Here is a 20,384-nt window from a genome sequence, read left to right as displayed (position 1 = left end):
TTTCTGTAACCACCAAACTCCATAAAAATCCATTTGTGGTATTTCCTAATGGGTTTCCTGCAGTTTGGTGGTTCCGATTATTTTGTTCTGCCTATTTTTGCGTATTGCAATTAATCGTTAGTTGAATTACCTTAATTACCGTTAATTATTATTATTAATTATTTTTTCACTAATTCAATTCTTGCATATAACTAATTAGTCAGACCTATTTCGGCTACTCGCCATCTTCAGACTGGGATTGTGTAGAGGTTGAACTAACTGTACGCATGTTTCATGATTAAGTCCTACGTACAGCAACTACACAAAATCATCACTGAATTCGTCAACTTGCTGAGACTCTGTTTCAGATATCAAAGCAGTAAAAAATAGACCAAAAATAATCTGAAACTACCAAACTAGATAAAATACGATTATGGGATTTCCACAAGGGGGGTGATGTTTATTTACTTTAGCCGTTTGCGATCAATTTGTTCTACCTATTTATGCTGTTTTCGTTAGTCAGACACGTTTCGGCTTCTGGCCATCTTCAATATTGGGATTGTTTAGCGGTTGAACGAAACTCCACAAACTAACCAACGAATACGCCAAATTGTCAAGAATCTGTCTGAAAGACCAAACCAGCATAGATGTAGACCAAAAATGATCTGGAACCTAAGCACTACATAAATTGTAACTGTGGGGTTTTATCATGGGGTTTGCTGGTTTACAAACCAGTAGTTCGATCATTTTCTTAAGACTTTCTTGCCAGACGGGTTTCGGCTTCTGGTCAGTCTTAAGTCGTTGTTTCACACGGTGTACACAACAATACGCCATATTGTCAGTAAGGATATCCATAAAGTCCAAACAGCACAAAAACAATTCCTTAAAACGATTTCTGTCATCCAAAATATAGGTCGTAATTAGTTTTTATATTAATTACTTAGATCCAGACTAATTGGACTTAAATGTATGGTAATTATTACATTTACATATCATAACCAAGGCTGAAATTGAAAATAAGTCGAAACTCATCTGCCGGGGTGAGGATAGGCACTAATCAGTGATAATAAAAACCCTATAATTTCACTCATAACTAATCAACATGATGCCTCTAAGAAACGATTTATATGACAGGCCGGGGGTGGCAATAATAGTGCAGTTTCTACACTGAAGGAGTCTATTTTCAGAAAGGCAATACTACCAATTATGTGTCCATTTTGAGAAAATTTATGATCAGTTTATGACTCCTGGCTGGTTATTTATGAAAAGCTCCCTTGTGACAGGATGGAGGGAGAGCTTCTGGAGGGGCTGCGTCCAATGGAAGTGTTTCTTTGGGATGAAGCCGGTTGGTCGACGGTCCGTAGGCGGGGCGGACACCCCGGGAAGCATCAGTGCTCACCAAGGTGCAAGAGAGTCTCAGTCCGTGTTCTCCGGTTGGAGAGTTCGATAGGCCGTTGTCAACTTTCACCAGATCCGACCGAGAGATGAGTATCTGCTGACGATAGTGCAGGACAGAAGAGATGACCGTCACCAACTTCGATATGATGCGCCCTTGCTTTACTGGATACCCTTTCCAAGGTGAGAGACACCAATAAAATCGCGGACTGTATTTTCTAACAACACATTCTCATTTTTATTTGAAATTAGTGACTGTGAGTGTATGTGTATGACTCCCGTGACAGTGTGCCTTTTTATTTTGGTTTTTCTATTGAGTATTGGGCAAATACATTTTCAACTCATTTTGAACTAATCAATTAACAAAAACAGTACAATGACACTGACAGCAGCAATGCACAATTTGTTACTTGACAAAACAATGGGTAAGTTCATTTTTATTTCTTAAAAACCCATTATATGTACATACTAGTTATTATTATGGAGTCACTTTAGTTGCATGTAGCTTATGGTGACCTTTTATTAAATAAATGTAGTAAGAACATGATCATAACATGAAATTTTCAAAAAAAAATCCCTTAACTGATTTTAATTTATTCAGTGGGTTAATCGCCGTTTAGCATGAACAGGCCTTCAGTGGCCTACATCAACTCAACAGAAACAACTTGTAAAAATTTTTCTTTAATTAAAAAAAAAGTTAAATTATACGACAAACAATAAACCAGATTTTTACATGTAATAAAAGCATAATTGTAGAAAATAATTAAAATTATAATATAGGTTAAGATTTGCATGAACATTATTTTCTAAATATTAACAATATTTTTAATTTCGTGACATATGCCACATTAATAATTAATACAATGAGTATGTATGAATTAAATAATTTCCTTTAATAGATAATAAATATTTATTAAACCTATTTTCTTTTAGTTTATTGCAATTATTTATTACATTCGCTAAATAGAATTTCCAAATGTCTTATCAATTTTAACATATATTGCACTTTTAATTTTTTCAGTTCTGCCATTTTAATTAGTAACAAAAGAATAAGCTTTTTAATTTTCTTAACTCTCTTAAAGTTAACTTACACAACGAAAACTGTATAAATGTTAGCTATTTTTATTTCTAGTAATGAGTAAGTATTTCGAATAATTTAAAATGATAGCACAATCTACATAATAACCCCATGAAAATATACTTTTTACGTTTAAAGGTTGAATAAAATTTTACTTTCATGTTTCATAACCCTTTTTCAGTGTACTGTCTTATATACTAGTTACAAATTTGTAGTTTAGTTATAGTGTGGTATCTAAAATTGTCGAAATGCCCAAAAGCCTCTTACAGAGATTATGGGCAGTCCAAAATGATCGGTAACGTCCAAAGCAAATATTGTAATCTAGTTTTATTTGGAATTTCAAAAACGTTTGTAATACGAGCATTTATTTAGAAATAATCAGTTGAAAAACTTCAAAGATTTTAGGTTATTTCAATTATGGACAGTTTTTATAACTTTTCGTCTCTTTTATTTTTACAGAAACCATAAACGTCAGAGGCTAAATTAATTTCAAGTTAGTTACATTGATCTTTATATTCTGTCAATAGATAGACTAGATAGATATATAGATTTTCAAAATAAGTAATTTTTGTCCATAGACTGTCGGATTTTTTAAAAAAAATTGCATCTATTCGTTTATTATTTGTAATAATCAATTTTCAAATATTATTTTTAAAAATTATTGCGTGACTAATGGTTTAAGAATTTTTAAAAAAATATTGTCATTTATCCGATTTATAACGTTTTCTTCAGGCGTGTTACAATTTTAGAAACTCGTTTTCAAAATTTTCCAGCAAAGGTAAACACATAGAAATCGATAGCAGTTCCAACAGGCCGCCTAATATCGCCGAGTGTTTCGGAATTTGTCTTAAAATCAAAATTATTCCTACTCGGAAAGTATCTGCATGTAAAATCCACCAATGATGATGTCGTGTAACGTGGCTTTTCGGTAACCAATGATAACAAAGTCACATTCCTATTGTCAGATAAATTTTTGACTTTTTTTCAAATATGTTTTATTTTTCTAAATTGTCATGTTACTATAGCTGAAACAGGATATACGAAGAATGAATTAAAAATTATGTGAAGTTAAATTCATACAAAACCACTTATGAACTGTTTTTGTGTTGATGTATTTTTACCATTACCGGGGTAACTACCCTCAATACCTTTAACTGTAATTAAATTGTAAAGGTAATTAAATGTTTTATTTAAATCTTAATTTTGGACTAATATTAATTAATAATTATTATTTAATTAATATTTATCATATTTAATAAAATCATGTATTATCATGTTCTAGCATACATAAACGTACGATAAATAAAAATCTAGTTTTTGATAAGACATTTTTTAACAGTACCATTTTTGAGAGATAGGATTACAAAATTTACAGTTCTCGAGCAAATAAAACGAAATATTTAATTGTAAAATATTTATATTGATTAAATAGTTCAACGACAGATTATTCAATTTTAACTATATACATCTGAATATTTATAATCTACAATTTAATATTTAAATAATTTTTAAATGCTACTTGTATTAAACAAAACAAAAATTAAACTACCTTTTAATTTTTCATCTATTCGAGCATTAAAACACACTAGTTTTGATTGAGGTTCCCTCAGATGAATATTTCTGTTTGCAAAAAACCTAAAAGTTAGTTACTAAATATAAAAAGTACACGCAGGTATAATGCATAAAATAATAAAATAAAACCATACAATTGTACAGATCGTTTAATAAATGACAGAATGGTGGGAAAAATCTACTTGTCAGCATGTCGGTAGAATTTGCTAATTATTTATCATTTTTAAACATTATAAAGGATTGGCATGGAAAATCTTTAAGATTATCTACAGTTTCCTCTCCAATTTGGTGCTTCCTGCTACAATACTCAATTGACGTTGTTAAGAACAATTTTTATTTTTAGCAGAGTTTAAAATTATATATTTTTACAATTATTTTACAACTTAAGATGCATGCCTTCAGATGCTTGCTAGAGCTTTTAGTCATAATAAATTTTGATGTGGTTTCTGCCGGAATGTAACCCACGGATGTTCCTCAGATGTTTGCTCGACCGGGCAAGGGCGAGTGAACCAGCTTGGGGGTGTGTTCATCAACGGGCGACCCTTGCCGAACCACATTCGGCTCAAAATTGTCGAAATGGCTGCAGCCGGGGTGCGGCCCTGCGTTATCTCCAGGCAGCTCAGGGTCTCACACGGCTGCGTGTCGAAAATCCTCAACCGTTACCAGGAGACTGGAAGCATCCGACCTGGGGTGATCGGAGGCAGCAAGCCGAGGGTGGCAACCCCGGACGTCGAACGGAGGATCGAGGAGTACAAAGGAGAGAACCCGGGCATCTTCAGCTGGGAAATTAGAGACAGGTAATTAAAATCACTTACTCCTCACATAATGAACCTCCGTTCAGTTTCTTTTCTTAAAAAGGAAATATTTAGAACAATACGTCTACTTAAACCGCTAAACAAAAAGTCTGCAAATTTTCCAAAGTTTGTTCAAGAACTGTCAGTTCAATTTAGAACAAATTTTGAAATTTTATCTAGAGATGCTGCAACAAAAATTTTCAGGGAACAAATCCCAAGTAACACTCACAGGCTACATAGCACTCGAAAATTATGTATTTACCGGCAACTGAAAATTTTTTCTACCTCAATTTTTCACAAATTTGGTCCGTCCATTCTCGCTTGTTACCGCTTTTAAAATTAGCCATTTGTTTTTCGTATTTTACACATTTAAATACAATTTTATGCTATTTAACACAGCTCAGAAGAACCATTTCGATTTTTCTTCCTTCATCGGTTATCACCGAAGTGTTGGAAAAAGGACGAACCTAAGAACGCGAAGTTGCAAATTCTGTCATACTCGTCCGACCGAAACAAAAAATTAGGCTGACCAGGATGATCAGGGTTGATCAAAACAACTGACAAAACCTTTTTCAGTTCGTAAATCTTCACAAATCGGACATAATTTAGATTTTCAAATGTATAATCCTCTTCCAAGCCGGCCTAATAGATTTAATTAGGAAATAAAAATACACATTAGAGAAAAATGCCTTGGTACGAAATTTTTTTTCATCAGTTTGGTGTCTGTTCCGTCAGTTCTCGCTCTTTTCTCAACTGTTTTCGTTGCTAAACTATTCGAAAATATACCGCTTTGGAATTTATCATTTCGAAGAAAAATAAACCTCTTCATCCTTAAAAACTGCGTTATCAATAATAATAATAATAATAATAATAATAATATTTTATTTAATGTTATAAAAGTAAATACAAAATAAAGCGATACACATCAATTAGAATGAATAGAATTATCAAAAATCCAGCAATATATTACATATCAATCCCTATCATATTTCTTATAAAATGGAACACCTGAATTTTATATATAATTGTTTATTTGCCTCGCCGTCATAAGTATTCATATTAATAAAGCTTATCAACCTTAGATTTGTTAAAAATATATAAATCAATTCTACTCTATATAAAAGAGGAGATTTATGGGCCGAGAAATAACTGAGGTCATCGCCGACCTTCTGGAGATGTACTTCTTTTCCTATTTTATCACGCTTATTTTTTTCAACCTGTAGCCTTTTGTGCGTCTCGATCTGGTTACTGAATCTTCACTGTTCTATGTATATTACGTCGATATCATAAAATGCTAGGCCTCTCGTTTGTACCTCAGGTTGTCGACTACAGGACGGTTTAGATTGATGGATGGATGGATGGATGGATTCCAATAAAATAAATTAATTTTATCAATTCATCCTAATTTAATTGATAGTTGGGAAAAAGTGGACAAGCTTCCCTTACTTTTTCAACCCTATTCCCACGGTTGGACTATTTGCTACTTGATTATATACATATATAAAGCCAATATTGTAAGATAACCTGTTAATGCAACCTGTATATAACCAAAAAATTAGCATCATGAAGACTGTATAGTATTGAAGAATGATTAACCCAAAACTAAATATAGATAAGAAACCAATAGAATTTTTATTTTACATTTTATTTAAATTATAATCAAAGGGTCACACTAGATAATTTCTTTTCGATTTTCAATCTATTTAATTGATAATTGAAAGATGGAAAATATCACAAAAAAATCCCTGCATCATCGTTGTATTATTGTGTAAAAAATCGATGGGAAAATGTTTATCTCTGGAGAAAAGAAAAAAACAGATTAAACACTGATTTAAACTGAACTGTAGAACTGTAAAAATAAGATAATGGGAGAATTTAAAAAGAAAACTTTAATTAAATAATCTTAAGTAAAAATTGTCGATTCGCTTTTCTAAAAATAATCTTAGGTGGTTTAAGTGTGATAAAGTACATGATATTAAAACTACAACGATAAAGATGCAAAGCACAACTTTTTCAATATCGTTTCAACTTGATTAATCTATGAAGGAATAATATTATAAATATGTTTAATTAAATTTAAGTTTAAATATTTTTTAATCAGAAAATTAGTACAGTTGTTATTTATTAGTATTACATTACTCAGCGGAATTTGAAGCAGATTTTCTAAGTTAAAAACTACTGAATAAAGCCACTTATTACATAATTTGATACTATCAAAAATTACTTTTTAATTAATTTTATCAATACATCCTAATTTAATCGATAGTTGGGAAAAAGTGGACAAGCTTCCCTTACTTTTTCAACCCTATTCCCACGGTTTGACTAACACGTCTAATCCCGTAACAGTTCCTTTTATGGGAAAACGCGCAAGTTGTACACATTGTTTAACGCGTTGTCGTACGTGTTCATCCACTAAAATAGTTTTCCGGAAAAAACTAATTTCTGATAGAGAAAAAAATCCATTTCAGGGATATGAAATTATGTAAATATTGATTACTTGCTTCTTAACCAAACAAAATATATAGGTGGCTAATTTACCAAAACTTCATTCATGGAAATGAAGGCATCATCAATCATCAGTTATTCATTGACTCACTCGCTTACACATTTTTTCATTGGATCGCACGTAAGTTTACAAAACTACCCATTCCCTACATATTTGAATAATCGGTAAAGTTGATTGATTGACTCCTTCGCTCACTTACTACCCACCTCAATCAATCATTAAATTAAGACTATTCACCCACTTATATTAACTTCATAAATCAATCATTTATCCATTTTCCACTTACCCACTAACGACACTCAGTCACTGAACAACTAGCTGACTCAATAAATCACTTATTTACGCTTTCACTCAACTACTTCCATAACCCATTCAATCAATCACTTGAGTATTCGCTCACTCAAATCGTTTACATATTGCACTTCAACTCACTCGATTTTTATTAGATCACTCTCTCATTCAATCACTCATTAGCTCAGTCAATCACTCAACTGCTCCATCGTAATAACTCAGTTAAATATTCGATCATTCATTTATTTTTTCACTAACTTTTCTATTCATCTAATCGTTGAAGCAATTGACGGATGATTTGCTCATACATTTTTACACGGTTATATCAAATTTAGTCCAAAATATTAAAAACTCATATTTTTTAGAAGAATATTGTTAGCTGTTGCCAATTTGATGATTATTGGTCAGCATCATTGGATATCATTATATCAAGCGGCGACAAGAGACGAATACAAAGAAAAAATATGAAGTTCTCTATCGTAGCAACCTGAGTATACAATAAATAGTATATAATATAGGCATATTTCATGTTTATCTATATCCAATGATTATTTGAAGATCGTGAGGTGCGGTCTGGTATGACGTAGGTTTTAGAAAAACAGTTTCTTTATCATGCCAACGTTTCGATCTTTATTGAGATCATCTTCAGGGCTCAAAGTGTTTTACACGGAAAATAAACGCTATGAGCCCTGAAGATTATCTCAATATAGATCGAAACGTTGGCATGATAAAGAAAATGTTTTTCTAAAACCTACGTCACACCAGACCGCACCTCACGATCTCCATATAATCAATTATTGGCTAACGGTCACTAAACACCACATATTTCTAAATCCAATATTCATTCTAGAAGTGATGTTTTATTTTGGAATATTTTCTCGTAATTCTATTTTTCTTTATCATATTGAATAAATTAATGTTCATTAGCTTAGAGATTTGTAAGAGAGTAATTCGTCATTTGTCCCCCGACTAATTACCATATTCAAATATTGTATCAGGGCCACCGCCGAAAAAATGACTTATGTGACAATTAGTGTGGAGCAGGGGGAAAAAGAGAGAACATGTGTGCCACTTAGTACTGCTCAAGTAAGCTTGTAATTCGAGTTCAACGATGCAATGTACAAATTATTCATTTTAAAAAAATCAGATACACAAACAACTTACACTTATTATTTGCCTTGTTGTGTTAACGTTTGAGATGGAAAACAAATACGAGGAGAAATACGAGACATACTTTTAATCCTCAATCCAAGGAAAAACCATCTCCTCATTGATTCTACAAAGCCCTCCCATGAATAATTTAACCACCGAGGCTGTGTGAACGTCGGTGTTGGGACTCGATTGATCATCAATCAATTTTAATTGAACTTTACGGTTCAAAAAAAGAAATAGCATGTTAAGATTCATAGTTTTTTAATATAATCCGTATACATCTCTTGTGGGGTGGTTTTTCTATTTTTCTACTACTTTATGTAGTAGAATAATGTAGAAAAGAGAAAGAGACAGGAAGAAAGACAAATAGGTGAGAAAGGGAAGAGATACGGTGTGAGAGAAGATGAACAAAAAAAAAGAGAACGGGATTGAGTGAAAGGATAGATGATTAAGAGAGAATAACAATCTCACAAAAAAAAGAAAGAGGAGAGTAGGTAAATAATAGCAAAGAGAAAATTGAAGAAAATAGATCATACTTGAAAAAATTACCTAAATGAGAAAGAAAAAAGATAATCGAAAAGAAGAGAGTAAGTGAGAATGAGAGAGAATAATTCAATCATTGGCAAAGAGAATACAGAAAGGAGAGAAGCGGCAGGAAAAAAGAAAAGGCGAATGAGAAAGGAAGGGCAAGAGTGGAAAGGAGGAGATAGAGAATGACGAAAGTTTATTAAAAGAGGAAGACAGATAAATTAATGGCAAAGAGGAAACCGAAGGGAGAAGTGCAAATAGGAAAAAAACAAGGTGAAAGAGATATGATGAGAGATTGAAGGACTGTGAAAGACAAAAAAAGAAAGAAGAAAAATGAAAAGAAAAAGAAACAATTAAGAGAGAGAGAGAGAGAGAGAGAGAGAGAGAGAGAATGGTTTAGTTGCTATTAATTGCTAGCAAAGGGAATATAGAAAGGACGGGGTAAAAAGAAAAGCGAATGAGGAGGCAGAGAAAAGCGGGAGCAGGAGATTGAAAGAAAGAATATATTATCTAAAGAAGAAGACAGATAACTAAAGGCAAAGAGAAAATTGAAGAAAGGTAGGAAAAGAGATTGAAGGAGAGTGAAAAGTATGCAAAAAAGAAGAAAAATGAGAAAGAAAAAATATGATTGAAAGAAAAATATTGAGCGGGAAAGTGAGTGAAAAAAAGAGACATTGAGATTGAGATAAAACGGAGATTGAGATAAATTGATATTCAGCACTCCTTTTTCCTTTTTTTTTAGTTTTACATATTATTGACTATATACATGTCTATTAATGTTCTAATTTGAAAATATTTTCGATCGAGATGTAGTCTGTCTGAATCAATGTTGTAATTAATACAATAAATAAAATTATAATTTTTTAAAATTATAGTTTATCAAGTAACTTATACTATTTAATCTTTCGTAAATGATCATTTTCTCAAGGGAAATAGTATTTCTCTTAGGTTGGAGTTATTCCTTCAGTACATATTACGATAAGCCTTATATATTTTTCAAAATCCAACTAAAATATTCAAAATCAAAGGGTAAAGGAGAGAAAATTGTTCATCATAGCAGGTCAATGGTTGTACAATTTGAAAAATTACCGATGTGGCCAAATTTGCACGTCCTCCAATGAAATTCCCAGTAAAGCACAGTCCATAAAAAAACGAAGATTAGCCTATAAAAATTAGGAGGTAAATTAGCCCCTTTTTTTATTTATGGCGTTTTTTTGTCCCGGTTAGTTTATTACGGTGACGTCTGGCGGCTTCCGTCCCGAGGGCCGCCGTGACCAATTTCACTCTAAATTTAAATGTCTTCTCTTTCTCGCCGAGTCTCTCTCACTCTCCAGGTCCCTTTTACCATTTATCCTTTACACTTGATTGACAGAGACGTCGAACCGAAGTGTTTCCGGCAGGACATTCTCCCGTGACATCAGTCCGCTTTGTTTCGCCGTGTTATAAATCACTATTGGAGGGCTTATTGATGTTATATTTGTCACAGAATTTCATGCGGTCGTTTCAATTATCCTTGATTTGTTGATTTCTCAATTTTCTGGCTCGTTTATTGACATCTGGCTGGAATATGACAATTTTCCCATAATGTCTAAACTGAAAGTGTGAATGGAATTTAATTTATTCTATGGTGAATGTTTTTTAATATATGTTTGTCCTTCTTTGTAGGACGATTTAATTGTTAAATTATTATATTTTGACTGGGTTTAAATCAGGGCCGCTGAGATTCGAACCCGAGACCCTTGCAGTGATACGTGTCAAAGCTTAACCGTTCCGGCCGCCTACCCCCTATTTGCATTATTTTTAAATTAATTCATTTTTTGTTAACAATGGTAATCAATCAATTGTGTTGCCCTCTTCTTTCATTCATTTTTTAAAACAAATGTACGTTTTTTCTGGAAAAATCTGAACTCTAAAGAATACAGGCCTTTCTATATTCCAAAGTAACAAGTGTGCCACAATTTTCAATATTTTTTTCTTCCGAAAACTTGTCGCATTTGGCCGATGAACTCAATGTGGTTTCGTCAGCCATCCAGCGTGTCGAAGTGATCGGGTGAATAGGGCGGATGAGGCAGAACAACCCAGCCAAACCCGTCCGGTCTGTAATGAGACGTGAGAACGGGAGCAATCTTGGAAGAAAAGCCCAACTTGAGTCGTTTCAGCGAAGAATAGCTTGATTCTAGCCGATTTTTATGCCGAAAACAACGAAGATACTCAGCTATTTTCTTCAATTGGGGGATTTTTTACCGAATATTTTGGTCATAAAACCAGCAATTTAATATTTGCAAGAATCATAAATTTTGTCCATAAAAGTTCTTTAATTTGTTTTCTTTCCAAATTTTGTTTATTAATAAGCTATAGGAACATTCTCTTTATTTACTTTTCTTATACTTCACTTTATGCGCCAAGAAATTGTACTTGAAATTTACTTTATTTATCTATTATTTATTCAATTCTGCAATGTATAGAAAAGTGTATGACTATTATAATACTGAAGCTTTGTTCTGACAGTTGTTATTTTTTTAAATTCTAGTTTTCAAAAACTACGAACCTTGTTTTATATATATTTATATGATTTTGTATGACTTTCAGGTTTTATTTCTTTTCCTCCATGATATTCCTGCTATCGCTTGTAAACGTGGCAGGATTAACATGAAGTGAATGAAGTCATTGCTGAAAGTGCTCGCTTTTAGTGGTAATAAAACGAGAAAAGATTTAATAAAACCGACTGTGTTCTGAAATAATTACTTTTCCAAGGGCAGTAAATCAGAGAATGCAGGAAGTCGGCGTTTTTAAACGCAAAACGAGAAAAGATAGCACGGAGCTTATTTTCTTTTACGACCTGCATCCGATAACGTTGGATTTGATAATATTGCAAATTCACCTTTTTTTATAGGTGATTAATCCATTAAGTGCCTGTCATTAAATACTGTCAATGGGAAAAATCAGTTCAAATATCAACCTAATTCTCCGTCTTTAGAGCAATAAAATAACAAGGAAGTCCAACACAGTAATTTATTTTTTGTGTTAAAATAGTAAACGGTTAATCAAAAATTGTCCTATTTATTCCTGGCCACGTTGTGTCCGAAGGTTTCCCAGTAAAATTTTCTTTGAAGTAGTGACAAATCACCAATAAATCAGAAAGCCCACTAAGCCGAAGTTTGTCTACAAAGGATTAGGACGTTACAGAGATTGTCTTCGGCCTGTCGGAACGATTTGTGGCCCTCGTACTTCCCGTCTCCTCATAGTTAGGCCCCTTTTTCCTAAGAGGCAAAATATTTTGAAACAATAATTAATATTTGGGAAGCCGTGCATTTTTTTTTTTTTCTTGTTGAAAATTGGCTTTATTTACTCTTCTGTTGGCAGAAGCCAAGCGGATGATGGCGTCATATTAAAGACTGAGGAAGGAACAAACGCGTGAGTATGACGCTTAAATAATTCCGTTTCAATAGATTTTTTTATCCTGAAACACGGACTTTAATTTTGTCAAAATAAATCGAAGGGAAAGATTTAAAACCAAAATAAACGATTTCATGGTCCGAAAAACTTATTTTCTTTCGTCTCGCTCATTGTTATTATTTTCAATAAATACCATATATAAATAATTCCTTTTATATATCTTAACTAAAAATATTAATAAATAATAGAGATTTTAAAAAAATTCGTAAATTCGAGTATAGCTTCTCTGAGTAAAATAGTTCCTTAAGACAAGTTAATTAATTAAAAATGATTTTTTTTAAGCCAATATAAATTTACAATAATGTGTTTCAACCAAACTGTAGCGACGAAAATAATCGTTAGTGTGATTAATCCACTTCTCTTAAAATCAATTTCTAATCAAAAATGTATCTGAAATTAGTAGTAATTAGAAAATGTGTGGTGTTTAGTGACCGTTAGTTAATGATTATTTGGAGATTATGAGATGCGGTCTGGTGTGACGTAGGATTTAGAAAAACGTTTTCTTTATCGTACCAACGTTTCGATCTTTATTGAGATCATCTTCAGGTGCCGACACCCAATAACGACACATCTACACAGAAAACAAACACTTTGAATGAGTCAAAAATTTCTAGCATTGTATAAATTCACTTTTTTCACATCCTATATGTATTTGTATAATTTAAACAATGTTTATAAATCCCAGGTCCTGAAGATGATCTCAATAAAGATCGAAACGTTGGCACCATAAAGAAAATATTTTTTCTAAAACCTACGTCACACCAGACCGCATTTCACAATCTCCAAATGATAATTAGAAAGTTCTACTATTAAAGATCTGGATTAGGATTCATGTAGCATGTGTTTTTTTTTTTCGTTTTTCATATTGATTCTCCTCCACATTACTTTATGTTCTACAAAAATTAATCGTATTTGTTTTTCCTCGGACACATAACGCATGTTAGCTGTGGACATTAGGCACCGAACGGTACCGGTCCTGTACAAAGCCCGGGGTTCAGTGCACCCGGTGCCGTAAATCTATTGGACGTCGGTTGCCGTTGGCACCCGAAAATTTGACGCAACCTTTTCGGGCCGTTTTCCGAGAAAAGTTCACCTACTTAATTACGGACGCAAGGGCCGCTGTTATTGTGTTAATTCCATCCAACGTACAAATACGCATTGAACCACTGGGCAAAATGTGGAAATTGATATACGGCTTGTCGTATTTTGTCATATTGTATGACCGTTGTTGTCATAAATCACCTTTTAAAATGCCCTAAATCGTAAGGTCTATAAGTACGTTTGTCTGCAAATATTCTTTAGTCGAGGTAAAAACAAGATTTCTAATATCAACTTGGCCTAGTTTTCAAAAAGGAAACAAACAAAAATGCCATGCATTTATCGAAAAACTAGCGTTTAGATAAATCTCACAAGTCGACAATTTTTAAAAATTTATTTCTATTGTTGCCCTTGAAAATACGTTTTATGTTGTCTGTTCAGCACTCTCAACACGACACGCAAGAATGGCACAATTACACAGAAGACAAACACTTTGAGCCCTGAAGATGATCTCAATAAAGATCGAAACATGGCACGATAAAGAAAATGTTTTTCTGAAACCTACATCACACCAGACCGCATCTCACGATTTCTAAATAATTTATAAGAAACCTTTACATTAGATAATATTAGAAAATTTGTAAAAAGGTTTACATACTCTTTTGCAGAATATTGCGTACCTATTATTACATGTATTATTATATTTATTTATGGATGGTTTAATTTTTCTTTATTTTCAGGCCTTTTTTACGGTGGTTTAAGAAATTTTTCAAATGGTTTGGTATCCTCTAACATTTTCATTTATTTTTAATTTAAAAACATAAAAATAATTAAGATATTAAATTAAATATACAATTAAATCATTTCAGGGACATAACTTACTTTTTTTAAATTTTACATTATTCTTTGAGAAAAAAGAGGTAATATAGTAATATTTTCAGAAATAAACCATATACTTGAAAATGGTACAGGTTGTCGTTATGTCCTACATTCAAAAAAGTCTCTTAATCCTCCTTCAAAAAATGCCTAAAAATAAGGAAAATTTAAACTTAATATTTCTTTTAAACTTCGAGCCTCATTGCGATTGAACTTCATTACATATTATTGTTTGTTAAATTAAAAATTCTGCTCGAACTAAAAGCTTTTTGAATTTACCTAAACAATAATATATAAAAGAAATTTTTCAAATGTAAGACAGTTTGGTATCTTCTAACATTTTCAAGTACATAATTTATTTTTAATTTAAAAACATAAAAATAATTAAGATATTAAATTAAATATACAATTAAATCATTTCAGGGACATAACTTACTTTTTTTAAATTTTACATTATTCTTTGAGAAAAAAGAGGTAATATAGTAATATTTTCAGAAATAAACCATATACTTGAAAATGGTACAGGTTGTCGTTATGTCCTACATTCAAAAAAGTCTCTTAATCCTCCTTCAAAAAATGCCTAAAAACAAGGAAAGATTGAACTTAATATTTCTTTTAAACTTTGAGCTTCATTGCTATTGAACTTCATTACATATTATTGTTTGGCAAATTCAAAATTCTGCTCGAAATAAAGCTTTTTCAATTTAACAATAACTTATACAAATTAAACCATCCACAATAAGAAAAAAAGGAAGGGCTGCAAAACCGAAAACAAGAAATATATTTATAATATTATTGAGACAGACAGCATATTTTACTTTTTTCAAGTACATGGTTTATTTTTAATTTTAAAAATAAAATATCTAAAAAATTAAAATTTTCAAGCATATGGTTTATTTTTTATTTCAACGTTCCTTAGAGAAAAAAGAATAATGTAAAATTAAAATATTTACTATAAATATATACTTGAAAATAGTATGGATGCTGAAATGTTGTACATTTCAAAAATTCCCTAAACCACCTTTAAAAAAGCATAAAAAGAAAAAAATAATATATATAATTAAAGCTTTTTGAATTTGCCCGAACAATAATATATAAAAATTAAACTATCCGTAATAAGAAAAAAGTAAGAACAGCAAAAATTTAGATTAAAAGTATATTTATATTATATTATTATTGAGACTGACAGCAAATTTTACCTGTATGTTAAGGATGTTAATTGAACAAACAAAAAAAGTAACTTTTGATCAGTCTTTCGACAATTAATGTTTTTACTTAGCACGTAATCATATTAAACTTGTTTATGGGTTTAACTAAACAACGATCGAAAAAGGCCTTCCGCTTATTTATAAAATTGTTATTCATGAGGAGACGTGATGAAAAAAAATGTATAGGTTTTTTTAATGTTTATATTCATAATCTCAACATTAAGGTTTACTTCGATTGACTTAATGTTATATTATTGTATGTGGAGTAGCAAGATTTTTTGACGAATCCATTACATTGAAATATTATTTATTAATTTGGAGTGATGCCCATTAGGTGAATTATTAAAAAAAAAAAATACGGACCATTTATTTTGTTCATGCCTATTTATGGACTATTATTGAAGTGTTAAAATAAATTCCTTGCAATTTTCTTAAATATTTCAGTTCATTTATTAGCATTTTAACCCAGTTTGGGAAGTGTAGATGCACCTGATATATTTCGAATTTTTCAAAAGAAATGTCTCTTAATTTACTGTAGACAATCTTTAAAGCGAATTAATTAAACTAATTTTTTTTCCTGATATTGTCAATCCTCAACTTTCACCGAATAGGCTATGTAGAACTTCTGTTTTAACTTCAGAAAATTCAGGTGTAAACGTGGAGTGCGATAAGAATACAACAGTTAAAAGAATCGGTTTATAATAGAGAAAATAAAGCGCAAGGACAATAATTCCCGCGTATCACGGGACATTAAAATTAATTGGCAGTTAAAAAAAAACCATTAATGGCCTCCCCACCTTGAAGTCATTCGTCTCGAGAGTTCCATTTGCACCGGAGCTGATATTGCACCAACCTTGATGTTGCACCTCTCTGACACTGTTCTAATGGAATATAATTTCAACAGGTTGATAAAGGAAGGATTGTGCGATCGGGGAAACGCTCCCTCGGTCAGCGCGATATCCAGGCTCTTGAGAGGAAACGACGGAGACGGAGACGACAAAAAACTCCTCGATGGTATGTTGCTTTTATCAATTGAATTATATATTTATAAAATATCGGGACATTTTTGTGCGTTTTGAACGATAAAGTTTTACATTGCCAACTACATTCCAAAATTTACTCTTCTTCAAACTTCGTAGGTCGTCCCATGAACCCCTGAAGTCAAATAATAAAACTAATTCTCCGGCCCTCTCGATTTAATCATTGACCAATTTTAAGTCTACAAAATAAATTCAATTTTATAAACATTGTAAAATATTATTAGTTACAAGGTGTTTCCGATTATTATTGGACGAGTTATAGATCCTGGTTCGAATCTTACCAATGTTCTTAGAATTTTCTTTTTTATCATAAGAACGAATGTATTTTAAACTGGTAATTGGTCATTTCCACGACATATCCAATAAAATACTTTACAGGCCAAACATGGCATATCTTGCTCAAGAAGTTATGAATACAATCAACATCAGATATTTTACACTGATTAAAACAAATAAAGAATAGTCGCATATTCTTTCACAAAGGCAAGAAATTGGAAATAATAATTAATAATAAAAACAAACTAATTAAAAAGTCACATATTCTTACAATCTATTGTAAAACATTTCTTTTACAACGAAAAATTCCAAAAAAAATCCATTTTGAGAGATCACCTGGGGGTCTTTGGGGTGATGAACCTGCAGTTTGCTAAAATTTTGGTCTACTTTCGCTCATTGTTTTGGGTGTTTCGGTTCGGCTTCGGATGAGTTTTTGCGTTTTATTTATTTGGTTCAAACCAAAATTCAGTTTTATTGATTAATTTTTTATCTACATATATACGGTTTGTGTCTAAATTAAAGAAAATTCAATAGTGCATAGTCCCGATTTTTAGGATGTTGCTTTCGGATTTAATTATCGCCTGGAGGATTTAGTAATATATTTTTATTTAAAAAAACGTGACAAATCACACACGTTAGCAAATGAGACGGGCCGGTGAAAAAAGGAACAACTCTCGTATAAAAAAAACCATGAACGGCTCGTTTGAGGGGGCGGAAGTCTCAAAGCTTGAAAACGCCGGGGGTAAAAATTTTCACCCCCTTTGTGAAACGTTTCCGGATCAAGGGTTGAAGACGGGGAAACACAAATTTGGCCCAGCTGTTTTAACAGAGCAAAGGTGCCGACCGGTACAAAAACGACTCTCGCCGTCCACACGCGCCCCTTGGCATATTGAGCGGAAAATCGGGCTGTTTTTTTCCCCACTCACCCATGTATCTCCGCCTCTGTGTAAACTTTGGAATCCTTCATCCCTTATTAAAAGTCAAATTCAATAAGGAAAAAATTTCAAAATACTGAAAAAATGTTGAAATCGGTCTCTATTCTGTTCTTTACGAAAAGTCGTTCCTTCTCCAAATGAATTTTCTATTTCATTAATTAACAAATTTTCATATATTTTCTAGGTATTTACCTATTTATAATGATATTAAGTATTTAAATCAAAAAATTTACGCTAACGAGAGGCGACATCTTGGTCAAATGTCCATCAGAGTAAATTAAACATAATTTTCACAAAAAATATTAAATAAATACCATTGAAATTTTCAAATTCACATATAATACAAGAAAGCAGATGTACAAATTGTTTAATTACAGCAATACCTGTGCAAAAAATATGCCAGATTTTATGTACAAACAATAGAGTCAGAACAACTAAAGACTCTTGGACCGCTAAATTTAAATGAAAATAATATGTTTGGCTTGCTTGTAATAATTAACAAGAAAGTTTACCAAACATTTACCATCATTTCATCCCCGCTTAGTTTGCTTGCAAATCTTTTTAACCCTTGAATCTTGGCCAAAGATAGAGGAAGTGGTACTTACTGCTCATTACTTTCAGACAACACAGTTGACATTATTCAGCATCTTAATTCAGAAAGGCAATTTTTTATTTTTATTACACCCGCACTGCTCTTTATATCACATATGTAACTCCTGAGTGGGAGGACCCAAAAGGGTATCGATCACGTTCTACTATACTTCCGCTGTCCCCACGCAATCTAGCGAATTTGGTCAATTGTTCTATACTTTATTTTAAAAGTTTTAACTCTTAAGTATTAAGTAAAGACAGCTGATAAATTCTTGCATAGAAAGGCCGTCAATCGATTAAAGCCAGAAGAATAGGATTCGGAAGGAAAGTGAAAAGAGAGCGGGCCCAAGCATGAAATTCGTTAAATAAGCCGATTTCTAACATTTTTCATATTCACTTTCATCCTAGTCGTCTTTGAATTTTTTTTCCGACAAATCATTGAATGAAGCTTAATAAATATTTTCATAATTCTAATGTCTTTGTAATTACTAAGCATCCTATTGAGGAAAATAAGCACAGTTCTTAACTCATGTAAAAGTATAGAATAATATGATTAAATTGCGGCTTTGAACCATTTTCCTGTCGGAATAATTACAAAATTAAACGTTTATACAAGTTTGCGAAACGCACAAGACGGATTTTATACTTCTTCATTTAAGACTCAAATTTATTTACGTTCTGAAAATCTTTGAAGTCTTGAAAGCTAATTATGTCATGTTTAATCTTAATCAGCCCTGAAGGTGTTTCTGTCCCGATTGTGAAGAAGGGTGATTCATCGGAAAAAATTCTGGGTCGTTTTATCGAAAGGTAAGATCTCTCGTTATCCGAGATGATAATGCCCCCGATGCAAATAGGAACTTTTGCGTTGTAGAAATTCGCTTGTTTGCCCGATATTGCGACACTTTGGTCGTTTGGAAAACAGACTTAAAACACCATAAAACACGTGTGTATCAATTGGGAAAGATTATAATCGAATTAAAACACTACCAACCGAGATATTAACCGAAAGCTGACTTTTTCAGAATAAAAATAAAAGAAAGTAATTCCGGTCATAAAGACATCTGTAGGGTATCGCAAACGAGAAGTCAAACCTCTTTACAATACATTTTTTTTTCAAATTAATATCAATTAAAATTTCATGAGCTAAGTGGAGATTCCAACCTAGAACCGCTAGCGTTAATGCCAGTCGGACGTGTAACCATTCGGCCACCGCAGTTGCCACTCTCCGAATATGAAGAACAAGGATGGTCTTAAAACTCAACCTTGCGGAATACGCTTACAAAGAACATGTTTATTTTATTAGCCAATAGAACTTTGAATAAAAGAAGTTTTTTAGAATGTGTTTAATCTGAAAGGAAATACATAAAGTTCTGTCCTGCAAGATAATAGGATGTACCAATCAACTGAACCTCGAATTAAGTTGAAACTTTGCCCAATGGCTGTGGTGAAAATTTTCCCATGTAATCAATTGAAAAATTGACGAATCAATGCAATTGTACTTGTTTTAAAGGTAACTAAAAAGACTCTTAACAAAAAAGAAACAAGAAGGAACTTAAAACTTTAACTTGCTAGATATTCGCAAGTGAACAAAAATCAATTAATTGGTGTAATATAAACGCGCTTTTCTAATCAATTAAAAAGAATTATTCTTGAATCCAAAAATCAGTAT

General features: G+C 32.1%; 1 protein-coding gene across 3 annotated transcripts in view; it reads left to right on the top strand.

Moving 5' to 3' along the window:
• Window positions 1–1,356: 1,356 nt before the first annotated feature.
• The window catches only part of LOC106670145 (protein gooseberry-like), a 40,505-nt gene continuing 21,477 nt past the window's right edge, over window positions 1,357–20,384 (top strand). The window contains exons 1-5 of one of the 3 annotated variants that reach the window (XM_014400224.1): window positions 1,499–1,557; window positions 1,627–1,799; window positions 4,503–4,821; window positions 12,659–12,709; window positions 16,778–16,887. In XM_014400224.1, coding sequence (XP_014255710.1) covers window positions 1,751–1,799; window positions 4,503–4,821; window positions 12,659–12,709; window positions 16,778–16,887 — 529 coding nt within the window. In that variant the 5' untranslated portion in view covers window positions 1,499–1,557; window positions 1,627–1,750. Of the gene's footprint in view, window positions 1,558–1,626; window positions 1,800–4,502; window positions 4,822–12,658; window positions 12,710–16,777; window positions 16,888–20,384 lie in introns of all 3 variants that reach the window. The other 2 variants (XM_014400223.2, XM_014400225.2) reach the window with 2 other exon arrangements.

The sequence above is a fragment of the Cimex lectularius genome, unplaced genomic scaffold (genome assembly GCF_000648675.2).
Source record: "Cimex lectularius strain Harlan isolate CLEC.00 unplaced genomic scaffold, Clec_2.1 scaffold40, whole genome shotgun sequence".
Taxonomy (NCBI): Eukaryota; Metazoa; Arthropoda; class Insecta; order Hemiptera; family Cimicidae; genus Cimex; species Cimex lectularius.
The sequence above is the reverse complement of the archived record's forward strand: the minus strand, read 5'-3'. Positions and strand labels throughout refer to the sequence as shown.